The sequence below is a fragment of the Hemiscyllium ocellatum genome, chromosome 21 (genome assembly GCF_020745735.1).
Source record: "Hemiscyllium ocellatum isolate sHemOce1 chromosome 21, sHemOce1.pat.X.cur, whole genome shotgun sequence".
NCBI lineage: Eukaryota > Metazoa > Chordata > Chondrichthyes > Orectolobiformes > Hemiscylliidae > Hemiscyllium > Hemiscyllium ocellatum.
In genome coordinates this window covers 56,147,199-56,173,487 of record NC_083421.1, presented here as the reverse complement: position 1 = coordinate 56,173,487, position 26,289 = coordinate 56,147,199, and the positions used below count along the sequence as shown (strand labels likewise).

At 40.8% G+C, this 26,289-nt stretch overlaps 2 protein-coding genes across 4 annotated transcripts in view; one reads left to right on the top strand and one right to left on the bottom strand.

Annotated features, from left to right (window-relative positions):
• LOC132825900 (beta-1,3-galactosyltransferase 9) lies at nucleotides 1-26,289 on the bottom strand. The gene is made up of 3 exons (XM_060841519.1): nucleotides 26,208-26,289; nucleotides 10,666-10,880; nucleotides 1-4,237 (listed from the first exon to the last, which is right to left on the bottom strand). Exons 2-3 carry the CDS (start codon nucleotides 10,669-10,671, stop codon nucleotides 3,131-3,133), a joined length of 1,113 nt encoding a protein of 370 aa, XP_060697502.1. The 5' UTR covers nucleotides 10,672-10,880; nucleotides 26,208-26,289; the 3' UTR covers nucleotides 1-3,130.
• The window catches only part of LOC132825899 (kelch-like protein 20), a 46,688-nt gene continuing 42,317 nt past the window's right edge, over nucleotides 21,919-26,289 (top strand). For all 3 annotated transcript variants that reach the window (XM_060841517.1, XM_060841515.1, XM_060841516.1), the window contains exon 1: nucleotides 21,919-22,138. The gene's annotated coding sequence lies outside the window, so the exon portion shown is untranslated. The remainder of the gene's footprint in view (nucleotides 22,139-26,289) is intronic.

Genomic DNA, 26,289 nt, shown 5'->3' with positions numbered 1-26,289 from the left:
ATTGCAATCACATGTTCTTACATTTTAATCTGTTACTTGTCAGGTGACCATAGATAAATGTTAAAACACACCCAGAAACTTCAATACAGATGCTAAGACACAGATTTGCCAAACAAACATCAAGTTTAAAATGTTGTAATTCTAAACCATTATAAGGATAAAACAAAGGCTGTTATGAGGGCTACAAATCTTCTGAACAATTCTTTGACAGCTCAAAATACTATATCACTGCTTTGACAAGAATGAAAAGTGTTTATTTGTTTTCACTTCATTATTTAAAAATATTGAAAATTGATCATTTTTCCTCTTTGTTTTCTCCTCTAACCATCTCTCCAGATGTTAGTGATGTGTGACTTTTCAAGTATAGGTTATCTACTGAAGTGATCATTATTTGCACTTAATGATGGGATCAACATGCTGCTTTCATCTTGCAGGAGGTGAAACTGACTTTGTGAAACTGTCCTTGTGCAAGGAAATAAGCATGCAAACAAATATAGTTCCAGCAAGGTCAGGGCAGTGATCAGACAAGGGAAACTGAGTTAACGTTTTCACCCTTGTTGAGTTGGAACACCTGTTGTTTCAGCTAAGGACTTGCACGTTCAAAGCTTTGTTTGGACACCTCATGTGCGCTATTTGGACACTTTTGTCAAACTTAATATTTACAAATGATTCCTTAGCAAAATATTATTCTCTGCACTCTTTAAACACAGTCAATGGACAGCCCTTAAATTAAGAATTAAAATAGTTTCCAACATAACTGCAAACATAATATATTCAATGATAGAGCCTCAAATATTACATTTTGTTTGAAGATTAATGATAACCTATCCTAGAATGGGAGTTCTGCAATACAACAACAAAAGTATCATAATTGTATATTTGATTGAGATTGTTTTCAATTTTCAGAAGATTAAACCAAAACCATATGGACATTGTGCATTTGCTGGAAATTCCTGATGGTTTCAGCAATGCAACATCCATTGGGAAAACAACAAACAAAGAAAAATCTGCATTTCAAAAGGATCTTTCAAAAGACTGGACATCACAAGGTGTATTACAGTTTAGTGGAGCACTTTTTCAATGAATTCATGGTTGTAATACAGGAAGCACAGTAGGCAATTTGCACTCAGCAACAAACAGAAATCTAACTGAAAGTGAAAAATCTCATTGCCTGATGTTGATTGAAAGACAGATAATTGTCAGGAAACTAGGGTGAAGTCCCCTGTTTTCTCCAAAAATCCTGCCTTGGGTTATTTTACATCCATGAGAGAGAAAGAGAGAGAGAGAGAGAGCATACAGTGCCTCAGTTCAATGTCTCAACAGGAAACTAGAAAGAAAGTAATCTTGATAGAGATTATGTCTGCTTACCAGGAGGAGTTTTGCTGGGACCATTACTGCAACGTCAGCTTTGATAATCATTGATTAATGTGAGATGCTCATTCCATTGACCTGCTCAGGTTAGCTGCTCTACAGAGTGAGGCAAATGATCTGAGGTCAGATTCTCCCCCATTAGAGGCAAGAGACCCATTCCGGGGCCACTGTTGTACATATCTTAGTGCTTGTCTCTAGAGTTGCACCAACTGAGGCCTGTGAGGTTGGTGGATCTCACATCGTATTCTTTACTCATGGAAAGTAAAACCTGCAGATAAACAGGGACAGACAGAAAGGTTTCACAAAGAAACCTAATTTTCAAGTGAGATTATATTTTCAAAATAGACAGGCGAATTTACAAATGGAGGCAGAGAGACAATGAGAGAGAGAGAAAAAAAAAGCATGTATTACATAGTACCTTTCATGACCAAGGAACAATCTAAATAATCTTAGAGCCAATCATAAAATCTTTGGAAGTCTTGCCAGCACAGCATGGTGGCTCAGTGATTAGCATTGCTACCTCACAGTGCCAGGGGCCTAGGTACGATTTCAGCCTGTGTGGAATTTGCACATGCTCCATATGTCTGTGCGGGTTTCCTCTGGGGTGTTCTGGTTACCTCCCACAGTCCAGACCTGTGCAAGTTATGTGGATTGTCCATAGTGTTCAGGGGTCTGTGGGTTATCCATGGTTGGGGTCTGGCTGGGGTGCTCTTTAGAGGGTCCATGCAGACCTGATGGTTCAAATGGGAGGATCCTACCTGTGGAAACCAATTTGCACACAGCAAGCTCCCACAAACAGCAATGTGATAATGAGCAGATTCCAATGTGACTTGTGGAACCTCCCCGCTCTTTGTAATAGTGTGGGGGAATCTTTTGCGGCCTACCTGAGAGGGTGGACAGGTCAGCATTTAACAGCTGACTTGAAAGGCAGCACCTCTGACAGCAGAGCACTCCCTCAGTACTGCACCGACAGCTTCAGCCTCAGTTAGATAGCAAACTTGGTTTTAACCGTCACCTTATCAACCAGCGCTCTCGATAAATCAGCAAAAATTATTTACCTCAAGTACTGTGATCTACCATAGTATCTGAGTATTTATGCTGTAAATAAAGTATAACAATGATGTGTATAACCCCTGCATTACATTTCTATTCCTGTGTGTTTTTACATTGATTTTAGGAGAATTGTTGATGTTTTTACAATGATTCTTTGAGGGATATTAATGTTCTGAAGCTTCACTTGGACAGGATTTACTGTGGTTATGTACAGCTCTTGATTTGCAGAATATTTGATCAGCTGACACTTTCCTGGTCCCATAGGTGCTGGGTAATAAAATGTTTCTGTAGAGTAGGACTTGAACCCATGACCATTCAACTGAGATGAGTGCTGTATCTCAAATTACGCTTATGGGGTTTACTCTTTTACATTACATTTCCTACAGTGTGGGCACAGGCCCATCGGCCCAACAAGTCCACAACGACCCTCCGAAGAGCAACCCACCCAGACCCATTCCCCTACATTTACCCCTAATTCCCCTACCTAACACTACGGGCAATTTTACATGGCCAATTCACCTAACCTGCACACCTTCGGATTGTGGGAGGAAACCGGAGCACCCGGAGGAAACCCACACAGACACTGGGAGAATGTGCAAACGTCAGACAGACAGTTGCCCAAGGCACGAATTGGACCCCCCCAGCGCTGTGAGGTAGCAGTGCTAACCACTGAGCCACCATGCCGCCCCTGCTGATCACGTAATAGTTAGTGTTTTGGAGGGACCGACTCCTCTGACTCCATGCTGTCATGTGACGTGAGCTTGTCCAGATAGGTTAATGCCTTGCACTTGATGAGTCCATAATACATTTCTAACATAGTACATGGCCTACTGTCATTAATCTCCTCCCAGGCCTCATCCAGCTCCTCGCTTTTCATCCCGAAAGAGCTAAAGATGAACTTGTAGCAGCAGCGATTGAAGCGAATGTGCTTCTCCCCAGAAAACCTGGAACTGTGGATGGGCACCACGCCAGCTTTCCTGGCGCAAATTCCGACATAAATGTCTTCAGGCATCGAGGTCTTCATCGCCACAGAAGCGACAAAAACCTTACGGGCAACATCCTGCGAGATGACGTAGGCCGTCGAGCTGCAGTAGTCGGGGTAATACTTGCCCGAATACAGGCTGATGGGCACATGATGTTTGCTCAGAGGGTCTCGAATGGGCATTACCTGGTGGTTGACTCTCCCAATGTAGAGATCCTCCGCATGTCTCTTCAAACTGAGCAGGTATTCCACCAAGCTTCTGTAATTGACGAAAGTCTCTTCATCAGATTTCAGAATGAACAGAGCTTTAGGGCAAAATGTCACTGCCCAACGCATGATCATAATGGTTTTAAGGACAGCGTTGTTGGCCGAGTCTGGGAAAGTGCCTTGGATGATGTCCCTGTGGTTTGCATACTCTTTGTTGACCTCCTCTTGGGTTGCCTGCGTTTGAGGGATCCCAATTGCAAACAACGTTAACAAACCATAACCTTGCACTTGACTCACATTAGCCCAAGTCTTCCTGATGACCTCCCGCCGTGTCATGTTTCCTGCGTTGCTGGAAACAACAGCCAGGAGAAAGAGGTTGCTGTGACTGCAAGCATCTGTGTTGCTGATGCGAAAATACCTGGAGGCATTTCCCTTGACCTGGCCCATGTCCAGTTTCCTCGCTCTCTCCCGGATGTCCAGAGTTTGGACATCTGTATAGGTGTTTGGAGAGGACTGTAGCAGGTACTCTTCCACAATGTCAGCCCCAAAGAGCAAGGCATGGAACAGAGCCACATTGAAGAGAAGGAAGCACCACTGATGAGTACGAAGCCTACAGAATAAAAGCTGGTTGAAGAAAAACAAAACAAGAGAAAGAACGTCAGGCTGAACAAACCCACTCCATTTGTAATATTCTTAAAAAATACTGCTTATTGTCATTCAATCTCATTTCTCATCAACGTAATATCTGTCACCCATTTATGCACCCATTGGGTGCTTATTCCTGCTAATATTGTGCATTAAAGGTTAAAATCTTCGAGTAAAAAGTGAGGTCTGCAGATGCTGGAGATCAGAGCTGAAAATGTGTTGCTGGTTAAAGCATAGCAGGTCAGGCAGCATCCAAGGAACAGGAAATTCGACGTTTCGGGCCAGAGCCCTTCATCAGGATTAAAGGTTAAAACAATTATAGATAACCCTGAGCAATAACAAATACCAAATATACATGTGTATTTCTGATTTGTTTTCCTGGTGAAAGGCTTATGCCTGAAATGTCGATTCTCCTGCTCCTTGGATGCTGCCTGACCTGCTGTGCTTTTCCAGCACCACACTCTCGACTCTGATCTCCAGCATCTGCAAACCTCACTTCTCTTCATATATGTGTAAAAGGCGACACGGTGAGCTTTGCTCAGCAAAGCTGATTTTTTATGATCTTCTACCTTAACTAGGAGAACCCCTCTTTTTAATCTGAGGAACTCTTAGTTCCAGTCTCTCCCACAAGGGGAGTCACCTTTTCAGCATCTACCCTGTTAAGTCCCCGGGTTAAACAGGATCACTTCTTCTTCTCTAAATCCTAATTTATGTATAATTTCTCTTAACCAGCTTCAATCTTCACCTTTCTTCTTTATATTTTCTCAGGAATGAGGGTGTCCTTTCAAAAGCTATAGGATTTTCAAACTTTATTTTCTAATTCAATGCCATCAACAATGGGCAATTTAATGGATCTTTAATGTCCCCATTTATGAAGAGTACCTCCCATTCATACCAGCCAATCTCTCTTGCTTTGTCTGACCAGCTCCCCATCCTCCAGTTCCCCATTTATTAATGCAAGAGAAAATGTAAGACTAAACAGATCCTGTATTCATATGGAATATTATTTCAATTTTCAAAATTTATTACTATGTCAAATGTACAAATTATTATGTCACCTTTCCAGACAATGAAAGAACAAACACCAATTTGCTTTCACTGTAGATGAGGAGAAAGTGAGGTCTGCAGATGCTGGAGTTATCAGAGCTGAAAATGTGTTGCTGGAAAAGCGCAGCAGGTCAGGCAGCATCCAAGGAACAGGAGATTCGATGTTTCGGGTATAAGCCCTTCTTCAGGAATGTTCCCGAACAGGAAAATTAACCCTTAATTTATATTAAATTCCTCTTGTAATAAAGAACAGCATCCCACTAACCTTCTTGATTATATGCTATTCCGGCATGCTAACATTTTATGACGCATGCACTAGAAAATCTAAATCTCTCCAGACTCGGAATTTTGCCGGGGTTCTCTGTATCAGTAACACTCTGCTCTTTTAATCTTCCTGCCAAAGTAAACAACTTCACATTTTCTCACATTGCACTCTATCTGCCAGACTTTTCCCCTATCCAACCATATTGGTCTACAACTTCTTGAAGTCTTCCTTGCAACATACTGGATCCAGAAACTTTCCAGTCCCAACTCCAACGGTTTGCTTAGCATCACTTCCCTTCTGATTGTAATATCACAATGTTACTCCCTCCCTGCTACCTCCTAATATACAGATATTACTGGAATGTTTTTGCTATAGAGCCATAGAGTCATACAGCACAGAAACAAACCCTTCAGTCCACACTGACCAGATATCCTGAATTAATATAGTTCCATTTGCCAGCATTTGACCCATATTCCTCTAAATCCTTCCTCTTCATATTCCCATCCAGAAGCCTTTTAAATGCTGCAATTGTACCAGCCTCCACCAAGTCTTCTGGCAGCTCATTCCATACACACACCATTCTTTGCATGCAAAAGTTGCCCCTTAGATCCCTTTTAAATCCTTCCCCTCTCATCTTAAACCTATGCCCTCTAGTTTGGAATCTCCTACCCTGCTATTTACCCTATCCATGCCCCTCATGATTTTATAAACCTCTATAAAGTCACCCCTCAGCATCTGGTGCTCCAGAGAAAACAGCCCCAGTCTATTCAGCCTTTCTCTGAAGCTCAAACCCTCCAACCCTGGCAACATCCTTGTAAATCCTTTCTGAACCCTTTCAAGTTTAACAACATCTTTCCTATAGCAGGGAGACCAGAACTGAATGAAATATTCCAAATGTGGCCTAATCAATGTCCTGTCCAATGGCAACTTGACATCCCAACTCCTATAGTCCCACTGATCAATAAAGGCAAGCATGCCAAATGCCTTCTTCACTCCCCTGATGAAATTCCTGATGAACAGCTTTTGCCCGAAACGTCGATTTTCCTGCTCCTCGGATGCTGCCTGATCTGCTGTGCTTTTCCAGCACCACTCTAATCTTGACTCTGATCTCCAGCATCTGCAGTCCTCACTATCGCCTTCTTCACTCCCCTGCCTACCTGCGACCCTACTTTCAAGGAACTATGAACCTGTACTCCAAGGTCTCTGTTCAGCAACACTCACCAGAACCCTAACATTAAATGCATCATTAAGTATTCGTCACAGAGAAGACAGAAGCAAAACATTTTTTTCATTCATTCCACCATTTTCTTGTTATTTACTAGTAATTTGCTCTCACTCCCTAGCGAATAGACTTTATTTACACTTTTCCTTTTGAGTGCCTGTACAAATTCTTGCTATTTGTTTTTAATATTCCTAGTTAACTTCCTCTAATACTCCAACTTCTACCACCTAAATAACCTTCTAGTTATCCTGTGTTGCTCTTTATATTCTAACCAATCATTTGACTTCAATTCATCTCAGCACAGTTATATTGTTTTCTTAAGTTTGATATTTATCAGAACGTATGAACAACAGAAGGCCCATTAGGCCTACTCTGCCATTTAATATGGTCATTAATAATCAAACATATCAATGCCTTTTACCCACTCGATCTTCATAGCACTGTACGCCACTGATAACCTAATATTTATCAATCTCTACTTTAAAAGTGAATAGCTTTCACTTTTGTCCCTCTGGGGTAGAGAATTGCAAAGATTCACAACCCTCAATGTAAAAAATATTCTCGTTATCTTGATAAATGGCTTCCCATTTATTTTTAAATTATTATCATTTGTTCTAGACTCCCCAGCCGGAGGAAGGATCACACCTGCACTTAAGTACTATATAGGGTTCAATGAGATCACTCATTCTTCAAAACTCTAAGAGAATACAGGTCTAGTTTGCTCAAGCTCTCCCTGCCATCTGGGAACAAGTCTTGTGAACCTTCATTGCACTCCCTCTGTGGTAATAACAGTCTTCCTGATGCAAAGAACCCAAAATTGCACTCAATACTCTGGCTGTGGTCTATCCAAGCTTCCATACAATTGAGGTTAGAGATTTTTTTAAAAACTACAGATGCTGGAATCCAAATCAGGAGGTGGAGAAGTCGATGTTACAGGTGTAACCCTTCTTTAGGACCCTCCTGATACTGCCTGGCTTGCTGTGTTCTTCCAGTCTCCTGCCTGTCTATACAATTGAAGCAAGACTTCACTACTCCTGTATTCAAATCGTATAATGATAAAAGCTAACATTCCTTTAGCCTCCCAATAGCTTACTGCAAATTGCTACATGTTAGCCTTCAGTAACTTAGCAACAAGGACACCAACGTCCGTTTCTACATCTATATTTTCCAACCTCTTACCAATTAACAAATAGTCCACACATCTGTTTCTCCAACCAAAGTGAATGATTTCACATCTTTCCACATCATATTTCATCTGCCATGTTCTTTCCCAACTACCAAGCCTGTCCAAGTCTCTCTGAAGTCAATTTACATCTTCCTCACAATGCGCATTCCTGTTCAACTTTATATTGTCTGCAAATTTGGAACTATTTGGCCCCCATTTCCAAATCATTGATATAATATTTTGTACAATAGTGCCTGAGGACTGATCCTTGCTGAAACCCATTAGTCATAGCCAGCCAACATAAAAATTACCCAGTTTTATTCCCACTCTGTTTTCTGCCTGTTAGTCAATCCTTCGCCTAAGCTAGTACAAGACCTCCCATCCTAAGAGCTCTATGGCTTCTAAATAACCTCTAGTTGTGAACATTATTAAAACATCTTCTGAAAATCCCAGAATACCTCATCCATCAACTCCCCTTCAGCAATTTTATTAGTAAAATTTTCAAAAAAAACTCCAATGCATTCATCAAATACAGTTTCCCATTTGTAAATTCACGCTGACTATGCCCAATCAGATCATTGCTATCCAATTGTCCATTTATCACATACTTTATAATCAATTCTCCCATTTTTCCCACTATTGACAGGTTTGTAGTTCTCTACTTTCTCTCTCACTCGTTTTTTAAATAATAGGATGACTTTTGCAAACTTCTGATCCATAGGATCATTCCACAATATTTAGAATTCTGGTAGGTCATCACCAATACATTCATTATCTCTACAGCCACCTCCTTCAGTGCTCTGGGATGGAACTGATCAAGTCCTGAGGACTTATTAACTTTCAGCTTCATTAATTGTTTTTACTCATTAGATGTGAGTGTCACTAGCTAGACCAGCATTTATTGTCATCCCTAATTGCCCAGAGAGCAGTAAAGAATCAATGTGGGTCTGGAGTCACATGTAGGCCTGACTAGGTAAGGATGGGAGATTTCCTTTCAGGAAACTACATGAGTTTTACTGACAATTGACAATGGTTTCATGGTCATCATTAGATTTTAATTTCAGATTTTAATTGAATCCAAATTCCCCCATTTGCTATTGTGAGATTTGAAGCTGAGTTGTCTGGGTTTCTGGATTAATAGTCTAGTGATAATAACACTAGGTCATTTCCTCCCTAATTTTGCCAGGACAACCTTCTTATTGCTGTAATACTTATTCCCTTCAAGACATCATTCTCTATAGTCACTTGGATCTCTAATTATGGGACATCTCTCATATCATCCTCAGTGAAAACAGATACAAAGCAATCATTCACCTACTCTGCTACTGCTCTAATCCCCATATAAATTCTCCAGACTTTACCTGCAAGGGGACATCCGTATTTGTCTTAGTCAGACATTTTCTTTTTATGTGCCTGTAGAAATTTCCACAGTCCGCTTTCATTTTTTTAACTAGATTGCATTTGTAGTCTTTTCTCTTTTTCCTTATCAGTTTATTGGTCCTTTTTGTTCTGTACTCTAAAAACTTTCAAATCCTCAGATTTTGTTACTACTTCTGGCTAATTTATCAGCCTTTTCAGTTAATCTCGTACAATCCTGAACTTTCATTGTCAGACATGGTTGACAGACCTTTCTTGAGTTTTTGCATCTCAAAACAATACACATTTGCTGTAAACTATGTAGTAGTTCTTTAAAGGTCTACTGTCTGTGAATAGCCACACCTTTTAGTTTATTTTCTAGTCCATCCCAGACAATTTCTACCACATGACTTCACAGTTTCCCTTATTCAAATAACATCCTTGCTTCAGATTGAACAACCTTGCTTTCAAAAGTTATGCAAAATTCTCTCATATTGGTATCACACATCCCTAAATGTTTTGTTATAACAAGATTATTAATTAGCCCTTTTTCATAACAAGATGTTGAGAGGCATAGATAGAGTGGATAACCTGAGATGTTTTCCCAGGGCAGAAATGACTATTGCAAGAAGGCATAATTTTAAGGTGATTGGTGGAAAGTTTAGGGGAGATGTCAGAGGTACGTTCTTTATGGTGGGTGCATGGAATGCACTTCCAGCGGTGATAGTAGAGTCAGATACATTAGGGACATTTAAGTGACTCTTGGATAGGCACTAGAAGCTAGTACAAAGAAGGGTATGTAAGTTAGTCTTATCTTAGATTAAGATAAAAGGCCGGCACAACATCAAGGGACGAAGGGCCTGTGCTATGCTGTACTGTTCTATGTACTATGTTCTATGTAAAGCTGACATCAACACTAATGGACATCTTTCTAGCTCTGGGAGCCTCTCTGATTCTCAAACATCTTCAATGGAACTAAAACTGTAAAAATGTACAGTTACTGGATGAGTAACATTCTCTTCACTTATTTTTAGGTGTTGCCAAGCTAAGATAGTGTAATATTTTTTGTTGGTTTACTGTCCCATAAGACCATAAGAATTAACAATAGGAGCTGGCTGTTCATCCCCTCAAGTTGTTCGATCGAATCTTGGCTGATCCAGAATTCCTCATGTCCACTTTCCTGCCCTTTTCCTGTAAACCTTGATTCTCTGACTAATCAAGAATCTACCTCAGCCTTAAGGCCTCTACCCCCTCAGCTCTCTGAGGCAAGTCATTCTGACCTGTCCAATTTGCAGTCTTTTAATGTTGCGCCTGATTCAATACTTCTTGGTAAAATATCGCAACACGCTCACCTGCATGGTCAGCTCAATCACATCACCTTCCAGATGAATAAAGCCTCAACGATGGACAGATTATCCGGTTTTGCCGCTCTCCATCTGTTGGTCTGGTATCTTGCGCCAAACTTTACTGCGCAATTTCAAAATGAAGGAAGATATTGTTTGGTTAGCCCAATTCCCCCGTTAGAGTCATGGAATGAAATCCTATAGCTTGCTTACAGATCAAATACCTGGGAAAGGGAACAAGAATCAGGTGAAACACAGACAACATATCACTCAGGGTAGACTTTGTCCAATTGCAAACATTTCCATTCTCGTTTGGTCGCTTATCTGAATTTGCACAACATGAAACAAACTACAATGTACATTTCTTCACTAGATGTTTATTCCTTCTCCATGCAGGTTGTGTCGTTGAAAGTAAACTTGCACCAGGTGAATTATTTAGTACCAAAAAGGCAATGGATAATCTTGAATATCGAATATCAGGACTTACAGAGCCAAGTTAATTAGATAGAAATCAATAATGATTCAGGATTCCCTGAGCGAAATGAATATTGTGTACAACAACCGGAATTCAACACAACGATCACGTTTATTTCATTACAGAATGTATAATGAATGGAGTCTACAATGATGATATTTATCAATGACTACTTAATATAAATCATAATTTCAATAGTTGTTAAGCCAAATAGTTTCATTTCAGGTACCTGAGATCAATAGGATAAATTACTGTATTTGAAATGGCTTATTTTCAATTGAAAAATGCTGCCCTGGTTGGGCGTATCTATTTTTTTTTCCTTCTTTTCTTTTTTTTTGTTCTTTTTTTTCTTTTTCTCTTTTTTTTCTTATTAACCCCCACACTACCGCCTAACTGCGGTAGTGCTTATTTTTTCCCCAGCACCCATGGTGTGTCTGCGCAGGTGTGAGACACAGCGAGAGACACAAAGTGCACAAATCTTTATTTAATTTCCACCACCAGGAAGAAAGGAAACATCCGAGTGGCCAGTGACAAGCAGTGCCCTTGGTTGGGCTTTTCTATGATGATGTGACAAGATCAAGAATATTCTGTTAACGAGCCCTAAGACAAGATTTATTGATTGAAATAGGTTAACTTTTGTTTATGGCAAATCGAGTTGTGTAGTGTTGGGATCTGAACAGTGCCACCAGCCCTGATTTTATATAATTAATTGTTCATTAGGATGTCATCCCTATGTATTCTGTTTTTTGTTGCCAGTGATAGATTACACCATCCCTGAAGTATCTTCACTACATAAAACACCATTCTTTAATATGCAAAACTAGTACAGAAATTGCTGGAGAAACTCAGCAGGTCTGGCAGCATCTGAGGAGAGAAAGCAGAGTTCATGTTTTGGGTCAGGTGACCCTTCTTCACAACTGTTCATGTACAGTGTGGCATTTAATCCTGATGTAAAAACTGGCAAATGTAACAGCATTATTTAAAAAGGGAAGGAGACAAAAACAAGTGTGTTTCCTGAAGAAGGGCTCATGCCCAAAACGTCGCTTCTCCTGCTCCTTGGATGCTGCCTGATCTGCTGTGCTTTTCCAGCAACACATTTTCAGCTCTGATCTCCAGCATCTGCAGTCCTCACTTTCTCCTCCTAACGATAGGCTAGTTTGCTTAACACCTGTTATTGGTAAAATGTTACAGTCTATTATAAAGGATGTAATAAGAGTGTATTTAGAAATGTATAATATGATTAAGCAGAGTCAGTATGGCTTCATGAAGGGGAAATCATGCCTGATAACTTTATTAGAATTCTGTGAGGAGGTAACAAGCAGGATAGATAAAGGGGAAGCAGTGGGTACTATTTATTTGCATTTTCAGAAGGTGTTTGATAATCTTAGAATCCCTATATTGTGGAAGCAGGCCATTTGTCCCACTGAGTCCACACCAACCCTTCGAAGGGCATCCCACCCAGACCCACCCCATCCCTGTAATCCTGCATTTCCCAAGGAAATCCTCCTAGCCTGCACATTCTGGATACTACTGACAATTTAGCACAGCCAATCCACCTAACCTGTACATATTTGGATTGTGGGAGGGAACTGGAGCACCCGGAGGAAATCCACACAGATACGGGGAGAATGCACAAATTCCACACAGTTGCCCATGGGTGGAATCGAACCGATGTCCCTGGCACTGTGAGGCAGCAATGCTAACCACTGGATCACTGTGTTACCCACAGTGAAACAGGAAGCACATGAGGCTACTTGATAATAGACAAGCCCATGGTATTCGATACTTTATGTTAGCATGGATAGAAGATTGAGAGAATGGAAGTTGGGGAAAGGGGGCATTTTCAGGCCAGCAGCCTGTAACAAATGGTGTGCCACAGGGATCAGTCCTGGGGCCAGTTATTTACAATATATGTTAATGACTTAGTTGAGGAAAGTGCATGTATTATAGCCAAGTCTACAAAATAGGAGACAGCAAGTGGTGAGGATGACACAAGAGTCTGCAGAGGGACATAGAGATGTCAAACAGGTGGGCAAAGACTTGGCAGATGGAATAAAATGTGGGGAAATGTGCACTTTGGCAGGAAGAATAGAGGTGCTAAATATTATTTAAATAGAGAAAGACTGCAGAAAGCTACAAAGCAGAATGGTTTTAGAGTCCTCGTCAATGACTCAAGAAACTAATATCCAAGTTCAGCAGGTCATGGGGAAGGCAGATGGAATATTGACCTTTATTTTATAGGAAGTAGAGTATAAAAGTAGGGAGGTTTGGTTAAAACTGTCTATGGCACTAGTGAGAATGCAGCTGAACTACTGTGATCAGTTTTGGTCCCTTTATCTAAGGAAATGTATACTAACATTAGAGACAGAGTAGAGAAGGTTGACTTGGTTGGTCCAAATATGGACTGTGTGTCTTATTAGGAAAGGCTGAGTAGGTTGGGCCTGTACTCTTTGGAATACAGAAGAATGAAACATTCATAAATTCTTAGGAGAACTTGACAGAATAGATTCTGAGATGTTGATTTCCCTTATGGGAGAATGCAGGACCAAAGGGCATAATCTCAGAATTAAGACACTGGAGGAGGAATTTCCTTACGTGGAAGGAAGTGAATCTGAGGAATTTTTTTTATCGCAGAGGGATGGAAGGCTAGTTTGCCAAATATATGGAAGGCTGACAAGGATAGATTTTTAATCAGTACAGGAATCATGAGTTTTGGGGAAAATGCAAGAAAACAGAATGAAGGACTGTCAAAGCAGCCATGATCTTCTTGACTGAGTTTTAGAGTCATACAGCATGGAAATCAACCCTGCATTCCAACCGGTCCATGCCAAACTAAACTATTGCCACCTGATTGCTCTTGGTTCATAACCCTTCAAACCCTTCCTATTCATGTATTTACCCAAGTGTCTTTTATGGAGCAGACATAAAGGGCTGAATGGCCTACTTCTGATCTTACATCTATGGATATGGTAAAGGCATTAAACTGTATGAAAGAACCAAAACTCACATCTCTTTAGATGATTAAGAGGAGTTTAGAAGATTAAGGGGAGACTTAATAGAGACGTACAAGATAATACATGGCTTGGAAAGGGTGGACGCTAGGAAATTCTTTCCATTAGGCGAGGAGACTAGGACCTGTGGACACAGCCTTAAAATTAGAGGGGGTCAATTCAGAACAGAAATGCGGAGACATTTCTTCAGCCAGAGAGTGGTGGGCCTGTGGAATTCATTGCCACAGAGTGCAGTGGAGGCTGGGACGCTAAATGTCTTCAAGGCAGAGATTGATAGATTCTTGTTGTCTCGAGGAATTAAGGGCTACGGGGAGAACGCTGGTAAGTGGAGTTGAAATGCCCATCAGCCATGATTGAATGGCGGAGTGGACTCGATGGGCCGAATGGCCTTACTTCCACTCCTATGTCTTATGGTCTTATGGTCTCTTACTACAGCATCTCTTACTGAAGGTCTGTGTAAGAGAGAACCTCGCAGTCCTATTGAAAAATCATTAATTCATTATTTAATGATGTTATTTTACTTTTGTATACTGTTCATTAATGGATAAATATGAATAGACGGCTGACCCTGCATGGTTCAGTTTGAAGACACGTTACTTGTGGCTTTCTGATTCCTTGGAAGAATGTTTTGAGCATTTCATGTATTCTCCAAGAAGTGCTTCATTATCTGAACATGGTTATGAATACACTTTCATTGTGAGAAACAAAGCAACAGGTTTCAACTTGCAAAGGCTTGGTTTGCCTGTGGGAAGCTGTTGTCTAATCGGGAACAAGAGGATCAGTGGACCCCAAATATTCTTGTGGTTCTGTTCACCGAGCTGGGAATTTGTGTTGCAGACGTTTCGTCCCCTGTCTAGGTGACATCCTCTGGTGGGAGCCTCCTGTGAAGCGCTTCTGTGATCTTTCCTCCGGCATTTGTAGTGGTTTGAATCTGCCGTTTCCGGTTGTCAGTTCCAGCTGTCCGCTGTAATATTGGGTCCAGGTTGATGTGCTTATTGACTGAATCTGTGCATGAGTGCCATGCCTCTAGGAACAGGCCAGCTGTTCATTTCTGTCCATCAGTGACAGAAGGTAGTACTTACAGAGGAATTGTTTTGGCCTTAGATCTGGACCAGAAAGTCTGGATTAAAATCTCACTTGTTCCAGAGGGGTGTGTGTGATAGCATTGGAGGTCAGATTAATTAGAAAACTTTGAAAATGCATGAAAACAAGAATAAATCCAGTTTATAAATAATATTTAAATTGGAGGTGTAGTGGACAGCGAAGAAGGTTATCTCAGATTACAAGAAGATCTTGATCAGATGGGCCAATTGGCTGAGAAGTGGCAGATAGAGTTTAATTTAGATAAATGTGAGGTGCTGCATTTTGGGAAAGCAAATCTTAGCAGGACTTATACACTTAATGGTAAGGTCCTAAGGAGTGTTGCTGAACAAAGAGACCTTGGAGTGCAGGTTCATAGGTCCTTGAAAGTGGAGTCGCCAGTAGATAGGATAGTGAAGAAGGCGTTTGGTATGTTTTCCTTTATTGGTCAGAGTATTGAGTACAGGAGTTGGGAGGTCATGTTGCAGCTGTACAGGACATTGGTAAAAACAATGACAGCAGATGTGGAAACCAGGTTCTGGAAGAGCACAGCAGTTCAGGCAGCATCCGAGGAGCAGTAAAATCAACGTTTCGGGCAAAAGCCCTTCATCAGGATAGACCACTGTTGGAATATTGCATGCAATTCTGGTCTCCTTCCTATTGGAAAGATGTTGTGAAACTTGAAAGGGTTCAGACAAGAATTACAAGGATAGGACCAGGGTTGGAGGATTGAGCTATAGGGAGATGCTGAACAGGTTGGGGCTGTTTTCCCTGGAGCGGCAGAGGCTGAGGGATGATCTTATAGAGGTTTATAAAATCATGAGGGGCATGGACAGGATAAATAGACAGGTCTTTTCCCTGTGGTGGGGGAGTCCAGAACCAAAGGGCATAGGTTTAGGGTGAGAGGGGAAAGATATAAAAGAGACCTAAGGGGCAACTTTTTCACGCAGAGTGAGCTGCCAGAGGAAGTGGTGGAGGCTAACACAACTGCAACATTTAAAAGGCATCTGAATGGATATATGAATAGGAAGGGTTTGGAGGGATGTTGGCCAGGTGCTGGCAGGTGGGCCTAGATTGGGTTGCAATAACTGGTCGGCATGGACGAGTTGGACTGAAGGGTCTGTTTCTGTGCTGAACATCTCAATGACTCTATATAAAAATGGAAAGGTAATTTTTTCAAATCATTTGGATATTAAGTGACTAAGGTGGAGTTGAAGGGCTTTAGTGTCCATTCAGATCCTAGCTATCACAAATAAGTTGTAACATTGCTTTTCTGATTAAATATCTGTCGATAACCCTGCTATCAATTGCTGTTTGTGACCATAAGTGCAGTAGGTACAGTCCTAGAATGAGTTTGTGGCAAGAAATAAGGTAATGGTTCTAAAAGAGTAAAGGTTGAAGCCACATTAGTTCCTATAAATCTGAAGAAGTTACAGTGTTTTGGTGGAAGAGGTTAAGGTCTTTGCTAGCCTTTGCAAGGAACTGGTGCATTCTGTACTGTTCCTTAGTGATTATGCCAGATTATAAACTTGGTTATTATAATTGTATAGTTATTGCTAACATGCGATAAACCATCCTGTTAACTAAAATAAGTGTCTCTTCTGTTTAGACTCACCACTGGTATGTCCCCAGCTGTTCAAAATTAGACAGGGTCCAGACACAGATTATACGAATATAAAGATGAAGGAGGATTAGTGGCAGTGAACTACCTCAACCATGGCACTTGTGTTGTGGTTTTGAACTCTTTACTGCAATCCACAACCAGGGGAGAAAATTCCAGTAGATACAGAAGGAAGTATTTTTTTCATAAAAATCAGAAATTAACAATTACCTGCAGGAAGACACTGCAACAGTCCTGGAAGCAGTAACAAGGCTAGCTGAACCCTCAAAAGCCAAAAATCTCAGCAAGATGCTGGTAAGAAGCTCAGGGAGAAGACAGTGGGCAAGGAAAAGAGAGAAAAGGTCAGCCATTCTTATGAAAGGACCGAGATTTTGCAAAAAAGACTCTGTAAGGAACAAGGAAGGAATAAGGCTCTGGGGTTCAAGTTAGATATTCCTAAGGGAAAGGGGACAGCTGAATGTAAAGGTGTCAGAGACATAAGGCAAGGGAAGGAAACAGAGATTTTTCAAGAATAGGTTTCATGAGGCACAGCTGCAAGGGACACTGAAAAGGCCAGAAAGTAATTTCTACCAGCACCACAGAATTGTGAAGGTCTCAGGATTTATTTTAGCTGGAAAGGAGCAAATTTCCTGAAATCCAGTGAAACAAGGTAGCAGAAGAAGTGAAGTCAAGAGAAATTAAAGATTTAGAAGGACTGGGACCCAGAATTAAACTGTGATTTTAACAAGAAGATTTATAAACACAACACCAAAGTAATTTTACTTAACAACGCGTGTAGAACAAAGTACTTGCTGTTTTAGATTGTAAAAGGCAGAAAAACATCCATTTTGCTTAAGAAAAATTGAAAAACTCTTGGCTCCAGAAAGTGGGAATAGCTGAGAAAAAGCAAGTAAGTATCATAATGATGATTGAAAATGTGGGCAAACCCACTAAGCAGTATAGAGTTACGATATTACAGAGAGATGGATTTTTAAAAAGCTTGAAATTAGTAAATTATTTCAAAGCAACCAACAATATAATTGAAAGCTTTATTGAATAATTCAAAACAGTTTTACAGAAACAGGTTTAGAAGGCTGAGCAAATAAAGGAAATACTGCAACGTTGTTGAAGTACAGATTCTAGCTAGCTCCGCAGTCATTCAATTTAAAAAAACATTGGTGGATGTAAAAGCAAAGAACATACATTTAAAGCAGCATTGATATGAGACAGATTTAAAATTCCTTTCTAGTTAGAAGATTCATCAATATGTTGAAATTAAGAAATAGATAATACTTTCTAGTAAATATAAGGGCAGGCAGGTACCATAGTGAACACAAGATTGGACTTCAATGAGGCATCAATCCTTATGATACAACATTGTTTCAAAACTAAATTAAGACTCGTACACTATTATATCCAATGGGTATGAATGCAGATAATATTATTAACAGGAAAAACATCAAAGAAGTGTAGACCCTCTTGAAAAAAATTTTATTGAAAAAATGATTTAAATTTAAGAGCAAATGAAACTCTTGAATGAGAAAGATTTAACAGAGTTTAGCTTCTAAGTGAATATCGAGTGTTGATTTAATGAGAGATAGAGTTGATGTTTAAATTCTTAATGAAACTTTGTCAGATTTCTTACTGCCCAAAGGAAGATTTAAATTTTCTAAATGTATTCAAATTTTGCTGGAATGAGAAACTAGTAAGACTCATAGATAAAGGAAGGAGAAGATCAACAATATCTTAAGAGAGCAGCAGAGTCTGTTCACCTTATTAGATAAGGACAATATAACAAGGCACATGAAAAGCCTTTTTAGGAAACAAGCCAATCACTTTATGTAAAAAGAAATGTCAGCACTGCGGGACCACAAGGTCTTACAGGCGCAGACAATGTTCAGCTATCAGTTAGGAATGCTAACTTGCAAAACAGTAGGTCAGTTTCAGAAGATGCATGGATAAGGCACAGTTTTAGAACAGTAGAAACAGCAATATCTCACATGTAAAGAGATCTACTCAGTAGTGCATTCACCACTATTGGAAAAGATCCTACTATTTGATGAGATATGTCAATTGATGAAGCATTTCTATGGATACTAGCCAATCCAGAAGGGACAGAGCTTGTCTCCATCCATGGACATCAAGTTGATTTTGTGCTTGAAATAGATCAATGTATTATTGTCCTTTTAGACTGGTTACCATGGCTGAAGGAGCAGAGATTACAGCCAACAGGCATAAGACTAAATGCGGCAGGTGAGATAACTGTCAGAAGTACGTTGAAAGTGTTATAACTTACATTTCACAAATGAGACTTAAAAATGTCTATGTTGTACACAGTTGGCCAACTTTACTTTTAAGACCATCTGACACATCTCAATCTAAACTTTGCAGAATCACAGAAGTTTATGCATCAAAAGATTTACCATCTGCGTCTGTTCTGGCTCTTCATATGATCTTCATTACCTACTGTCAATTTCCTGCTTTGTCCTTATACCCCTTATTTGGATTTAATTAATTGTTTAATGTTTTCTTGAATGTCTTAATAGAATGAGCCTCCTCCTCCACACATTCAGGCAGTGCCTTCCATATCCTAACCACTCACTATGTGAAAATGTTTCTGCTTGCAGCACACTTGTTCCTTTTGCCAATCACTTTAAATCTGCACCTTCTAGTTATAGCATGGAAACAGACCCTTCAGTCCAACTCATCCATGCCAACTAGATATCCTAAATTCATCTAGTCCCATTTGCCAGCATTTGGCATATATCCCTTTAAACCCTTCCTATTCATATACTGATTCAGATGCCTTTTAAATGTTGTAATTGTACCAGCCTCCACCACTTCCTCTAGCAGCTGATTCCATATACACACCACCCTCTGTGTGAAAAGGTTGCCCCCTTCGATCTCTGTTAAATCTTTCCCTCTCACCTTAAACCTATGGCCTCTAGTTTTGGACTCTCCCACTTCGGGAAAAAGACCCTGACTATTCACCCCATCCATATCTCTCATGATTTTATAAACCTATATAAGTCACCCCTCAGGTTTTGATGCTCCAGGGAAAATAACCCCAGCCTATTCAGCCTCTCCTTATAGCTCAAACCCTCCAACCCTAGCAACATCCTTATAAATCTTTTCTGAACACGTACAAGTTTCACAATATACTTCCAACAATAGGGAGACCGGAAGTTCTTCATCCTTTCACAACTGAGAATAGTTTCTCCCCATCTACTCTGTCCAAGCACGCATGATTTTGAAAACCCCGGTCAGATCACACTTAGCCTTTTTTCTTTCCAAGGGGAACAATTCCAACTTCTTCAATCTATCCACATAACTGACATTTCTCATTCGTGGGACCACTCTTTCAAATCAACTCTGCACTCTCGCCAACATGTTCACATCGTTCCTGTATATCTAGGGCAAAGTGTTGCAAAGTGGAATTAGAACAAATAGATGTCTCATGAAAATAAAACAAAGATCTCTATGACTCTATTCGGGGCACAAAAACAAAAATTGCTGGAAAACCTCAACACCCCCTCAAAACATTTCAAGAAAGCAGCACAGACCCTAATTTTGCTAGATGTTTTAAGCAGGTGTAAATTGGATATTTCAGGAGAGGTGCAGCTGGTCAAACCACTCAGTTTCAAACAAAACAGAATTTATTTACAAGATTACCAAATGAAGCACAAGCAATAGAGAACAGAATACCGAATAACGTAACCTATCTTAAAGTCCAATAGATCATCCCAGCTTAATGATGCTGTTCTAAATTCCTGCAACAATCCCCATAAGTAATCCTTGGCACGAAAGGAAAAATCAAACACAGGGTTTTACAGGAGAGATGTCAGAGAGACATGGCAGCACGGAACACCCTCTTCCATATAGCTGTTTCTTGGACCAGCAGCCTCAAATCACTAATGGTTGCAAACCAAACCAAACCAGAGAAAAGTTGAAAATGTGTTGCTGGTTAAAGCACAGCAGGTCAGGCAGCATCCAAGGAATAGGAAATTCGACGTTTCGGGCATAAGCCCTTAGGCCCGAAACGTCGAATTTTCTATTCCTTGGATGCTGCCTGACCTGCTGTGCTTTAACCAGCAACACATTTTCAACTGTGATCTCCAGCATCTGCAGACCTCATTTTTTACCCAAACCAGAGAAAACCTGAGCTGGGAGAACTGGCCACTCCCCTTTCATTTTACAAGATTTTTAAAACTTGAAAGCCTTGTGTCTGAGGCAGTATCTGTTAGCTATGATCAAATTGGCCCTAGAACCCATCCAAGCCACTGCTTTGACGACCTCGCTGAAAGAAAACCAAGGACTGCATAATCTTGTTAAAGGAGTAGCACATTCACACTCAGAATTGTGAATTTTGCTTTCTCTCTCCACAGACGCTGCCATACCTACTGAGCATTTTGTTTATTTTTGGATGTTTAATGAACTGGCACAGAGACCACAAGCTTAAGCGCCTTTTTCCGTGTGGTAACAACTCTGTGACGCCATAATGCAGTACACAGAAGTGTACATAATATTCTGGATGAACTTTAATGAATGTTTTTCTCATGGGAAGAGTTGGAGGACATCAACAACGTTCTACAAAACAACTGGTCCAGGAGGAGAAGGGATGATGAAACAGTCACCAGACACTAGGAGGCCGAATGGTGATTGTGTGATTGGCGGCTGTAATGGCCAATGGCAATGCGGAATGAGGAGACGGACAGCGATAGTACGCAATGGGAATGAGGGGCGTGTTATAAACCGTGATTGACGGTTTCCTCATCCAATCCGAATGCGGGGTGGTGTTGATTGAGTCAACGGAAGTCAACTTCCAATTGAAGCCCAGAACAGACAGACTGGCGGGGATATTCACCAATGATGGTGAGCGGTCTGGTCCTGGGTGGGACGGTCCGCGGGAGTATTGTCCAATCATAATGCGTATTGAGGAAACGGGCACTGAGGCGAGCCATTAGAGAACGGGAGGCGGGCCCTGGGTGGCTGCAGTCCTGTCCAACCAGTACCCAGGATGAGGAGGCCGGTACCGTAGACAGCCAATGCAGACGGTCGGTGGGTGGGGCTTGGGTGGAGAGCGCGCGTGCCCTGAGGGGTGGGGAGCGGAGCGGACGGGGGCGAGTCGTGATGGAGAGACGGCGTTATCCCGCGGATTGAGGGGAAGTTGTTCACCGGTGTCCGCCTGGGACACTCTGTCACGGCGTGTGAGTGTCAGGGAGATGGAGCTGGGGGACCCGGGCCGCTGCCTCAGGCTCAGGCTCGGATGCTGCAGCTGAGCCAGTGAGTAGTGTCCGGCCTCAGGCCACCTTCTGGGTAAGTTTAACCGTCTCTTTCTAATTTAAAAAATAAAAAAAAATAAGCGAGTGGTCTTCTCAGAGGCCGACCTCTGCCTGTACTGGAAGTGGTCTTGAGGATGGGGAAGGGAATTGCAAAGGAGACTCGAATAAATACTTTGGAAAGAAAAATCATCAGCTTCGCCGGCAGTGCTAGTAGGGGCGCGATGGGCCGAATGGACTCCTCCTGCGCCGCCTTGCATTCATTTGTGGATGGTGCCTCCTGATAAATACCATCTGAGCTTTTCTTTAAAAATCAAGTGTGGATTTGATGCTTATGAGGGTTTATGAGTTATAAGTTATTTCTCATTTTTTTGTCCTTCTCACCCTGTCCCCATATTTTCCAAAAGGACAAAAGCCAGCAATGTTAACTTGCTGTTGTTACTTTGCAGAAGATGTCTGAGCCAGTGCATGTTTGCATCATCATCATCTCTCTCTAACCCTCATTGCTATCCCCATCACTTAAACCTGCTCAGTGCCAGTGTGGCTCTGCCCACATACCTCCTCTCTTTGAAAAGCAAAGACATAATTTAGGTTTAGAGGAGAAAGTGAGGACTGCAGATGCTGGAGTATCAGAGCTGAAAATATGTTGCTGGAAAAGCGCAGCAGGTCAGACAGCACAGGAGAATCGACGTTTCGGGCATGAGCCTGAAGAAGGGCTCATGCCCGAAACATCGATTCTCCTGCTCTTTGGAGGCTGCCTGACATAATTTAGATTTAGGCTGCTTGTGTTCAGAACTTATGGCACGTTCATTTTAAGCACAAAGCAGTATTATGTACCTCCTATGGAGTCTTTTATCCAAAATTGACAATGTGCAGTCATTTTTAAAATAACCTTTTGCTTCTTGTATTTTATTTAGTTCAGGGCATTGAATCAGGATTATGTAAATGTTGTGTTGGGAAAATGAACATTGATGTTTTGAGGTGTTGCAGTCCAGATGACAAGCATAAACCAGGTTATCAATGCTTAATTTATTTTTTGACAACCCTCTTCTGAAGGTGTTGTTTTGTACTTTGCCCAAATTGCCATCATCCAGAGATGATTGACTTAATGTTACTTGGCAGAGATGAATGAACCAGTTCAAAATGGACATTGATCCTGCTATCTTTTGTGGTCTGTTTATTTAACTGCCTGAAGCAACTTGCTGCAGAAGAACAGGGTATTTCAGCTTTTCAGCATATTTCTGTGACCTACACCTTTTGTCCAGCTGCTTTCAGCATTCCTTTGCTACTTTCTTAGTTGTTTTGTTTGGAGTGCAAACAGCAGGTGTGAAGTTGTTCCGTCACTCTTTCAGTTCCCGTTTAGCCTTGTGTTTGTTTATGTGACCAGTATTCTGCATTCTGTTCTGTAAAACTTTTTAAAGTTTTCAATAAAACTGAAAGCGGTTGAGAGCATGTTCCTGTTTCCTGGTTGCTTAATGTCTTTATCAGGTCTGATAGATTGGCTACCAGATTCCCTTAAAGGAGAAAGTGACAAATGACTTGGAAGCAGAATATAAATTAGCAAAACCATAGCCTTGAAAGTTACGATGTTTCAAGTGCCTCATCCATGTCTTTTTTTTCAAAACAGCACTGGGGTTCCCTGCCTCTACTACCCTCCGGCAGCGCATTCCAGATTCCCACCACCCTCTGGGTGAAAGAGTTTTCCTCAAATCCCTCTAAATCCCCTGCCCTTCACCCTAAAATTATGCCCTGTTGCAATCTTTAAATATTACTTGGATAAGCTCTTGAAATGTTATAACACTCAAGGTTACAGATAAGTACTGAAATAGGTTGGTGCATACTCGATGGTCTCTTCTATGCTATATTACTTCATTGATACTATAAATGTGTAGGGAAGAAATGGAATAATAGTCTCCCTTGACTCATACTGTTTGTTGATCATTGAGGGGAAGGGTGTGAGCAGTTGATTGAGCTCATGTGCCTACTATGCCTGCCAATGCTACCTAGGCTCTTGCGCACACACAATAGTCATGGAGGGTTGGTCACCCCTCAAGTGAATATTATCATTTTCAGGGCAAGAGCAACGTGACCCTTTCTTTCTTGAAAAGACACTTTGTCTGCAATCTCTGCATTGTGACAATAAATTCCAAAAATTGGCAAACTGGAGACTGATGGGGATTAATGAGTCATTGTGGGAGGCAAGATTTGCGAAATATTTTGAGTCCGCACACTTTAGCATTTTATCACAGACAAACCTATGTTCAAATAAAAGCATGTGTTAGAGAAATTCCGACCAGCTTGGCAGCCTCTGCAGAGAGAAAAACAGTGTGAACATTCGGCGATTAATGGCTTCAAAACAAGTTGATTTTGTTTTTGATGCATGAAAACTATTTGTTTGAAGGTTTTGCAAGGTTTTTAGAGACCGTCTTTCAAATATTAAGTTAATCTATTGCACAGATCCTCATTAGTGAATTTAGTTCTACGTCTGGACATTTTAAGAGGATTAGGTATATTTAGATCAATTTGTTTGTAAAATTATATATTTCTGTACCTGAGCCCAGAATTCTATCTTGTGTACTTGAGTAGAATAACTTGTGATTTTTATTTACATTCCTGATTTTACAAGCTAGCTGCAACATATGGAATATGGACAAATGACAGAACAGCAAGCAAGTTGGCATCAGAATAGAAAGCAAACAGTTCAGAGTTGAGAATAGCTATTCAGGTATACCAAAGGTGGGAAGTGATGTTTCAGAAGGATTAGTACTGTGACAACTGTTCACAATTTACAGAAATAATTTGCACTTGGAAATCAGAAGTACAGTTTCAAAATTCACAGACAACACTTTAACAGGGATGTGGATTTGAGAATGAGGAAGATCACTACAGGAGTGCAATTGCCAAATGATTTTAAAAAGAGATAAGCATGAGGTGTCATTGTTGTAATGGGGCGATCATACTTCTTCAATAAGGAATCTAAATGGAGTAGGGGGAGAAACCGGGATGGGGGGGAGTACTAACAGTTCTCTAAGTAGACCTTATTCTTTAAAGAAAAATAGCAAATCAAATGGTGGGATTTATTCTAAAGGGATGGTATTGAAAAGCGTAGACTTTATGCTATTCTTGTACATAATCTTCATTAAGTTACACTGAATGTACTATGCATGGTTCTGGTCCTCAAGTTATGCACAGGATCCAGAGGCACTGAAGGAAGGTGTGAAAACAGTTTCTTGAGGATGATACTAGCACAGAGGGGATGAATTGATCAGAAGAGGTGGGGATTTTTGTTTCTCAGGGTAAGAGAAGACACGGGGGTGACTGGAGCTTGTTTAAGATGGCCGGGTGTGATAGTCTACTTTAGAGAAGATATTTCCTTGTCATAGAGAGGAAAGTCTCGGGGTCATTAATGATAATATAAATGACTGATAAATTCTAGGAAACCCAGGAAAAGATTCCTTCCCAGTGCATAATTAGAATTGGTATTAACCATTACAAATCTCAGTTAAGGCATGGATACATAGAATCCCTACAATGTGGAAGCAGGCCATTTGGCCTATCAGAGTCCATGCCGACCCTCAGGAGAGCTCAAACCAACCCTCCTGCCCCTGTAACTCTGCATTTCCCGTGGCTAATCCACTCTACACATCTCTAGTGTTATGGACTAGGCCAGACTACTCAAAACATTCTTAAGCAGGCAGCCCAGACCATAACTTTGCAATTTGTTTCAGTGAGTGTACAGTGAAAATTACCTGGTGTAAGTTAGCGAGGTTGACTAGCAAGTTTAAAACACACAAAAATTTATTCACAAAATTACACAATGAAACACAAAGAACAGAATAAAGAACCCCTACAGAAATCAATCTACCCAAACCAGACTTAATTATGATGTTCCAAATATAAAGTTAAAAGTCACACAACACCAGGTTATAGTCCAACAGGTTTAATGGAAAGCAGCTTTCCTGTTGGACTATAACCTGGTGTTGTGTGATTTTTAACTTTGTACACCCCAGTCCAACACCAGCATCTCCAAATCGTTCCAAATATACACAGCAGTCCCAATAAGCAAGCTCCCTTTAGAAACCAGTATAAATTGAACAAATGCTTACAGGTTGAAGTTGAAGGGCAGAAAGAGAGAGTTTTTACACAGCTCACTGTTGAACTCCCAACCAGTTTAGGATTGAACTAAAC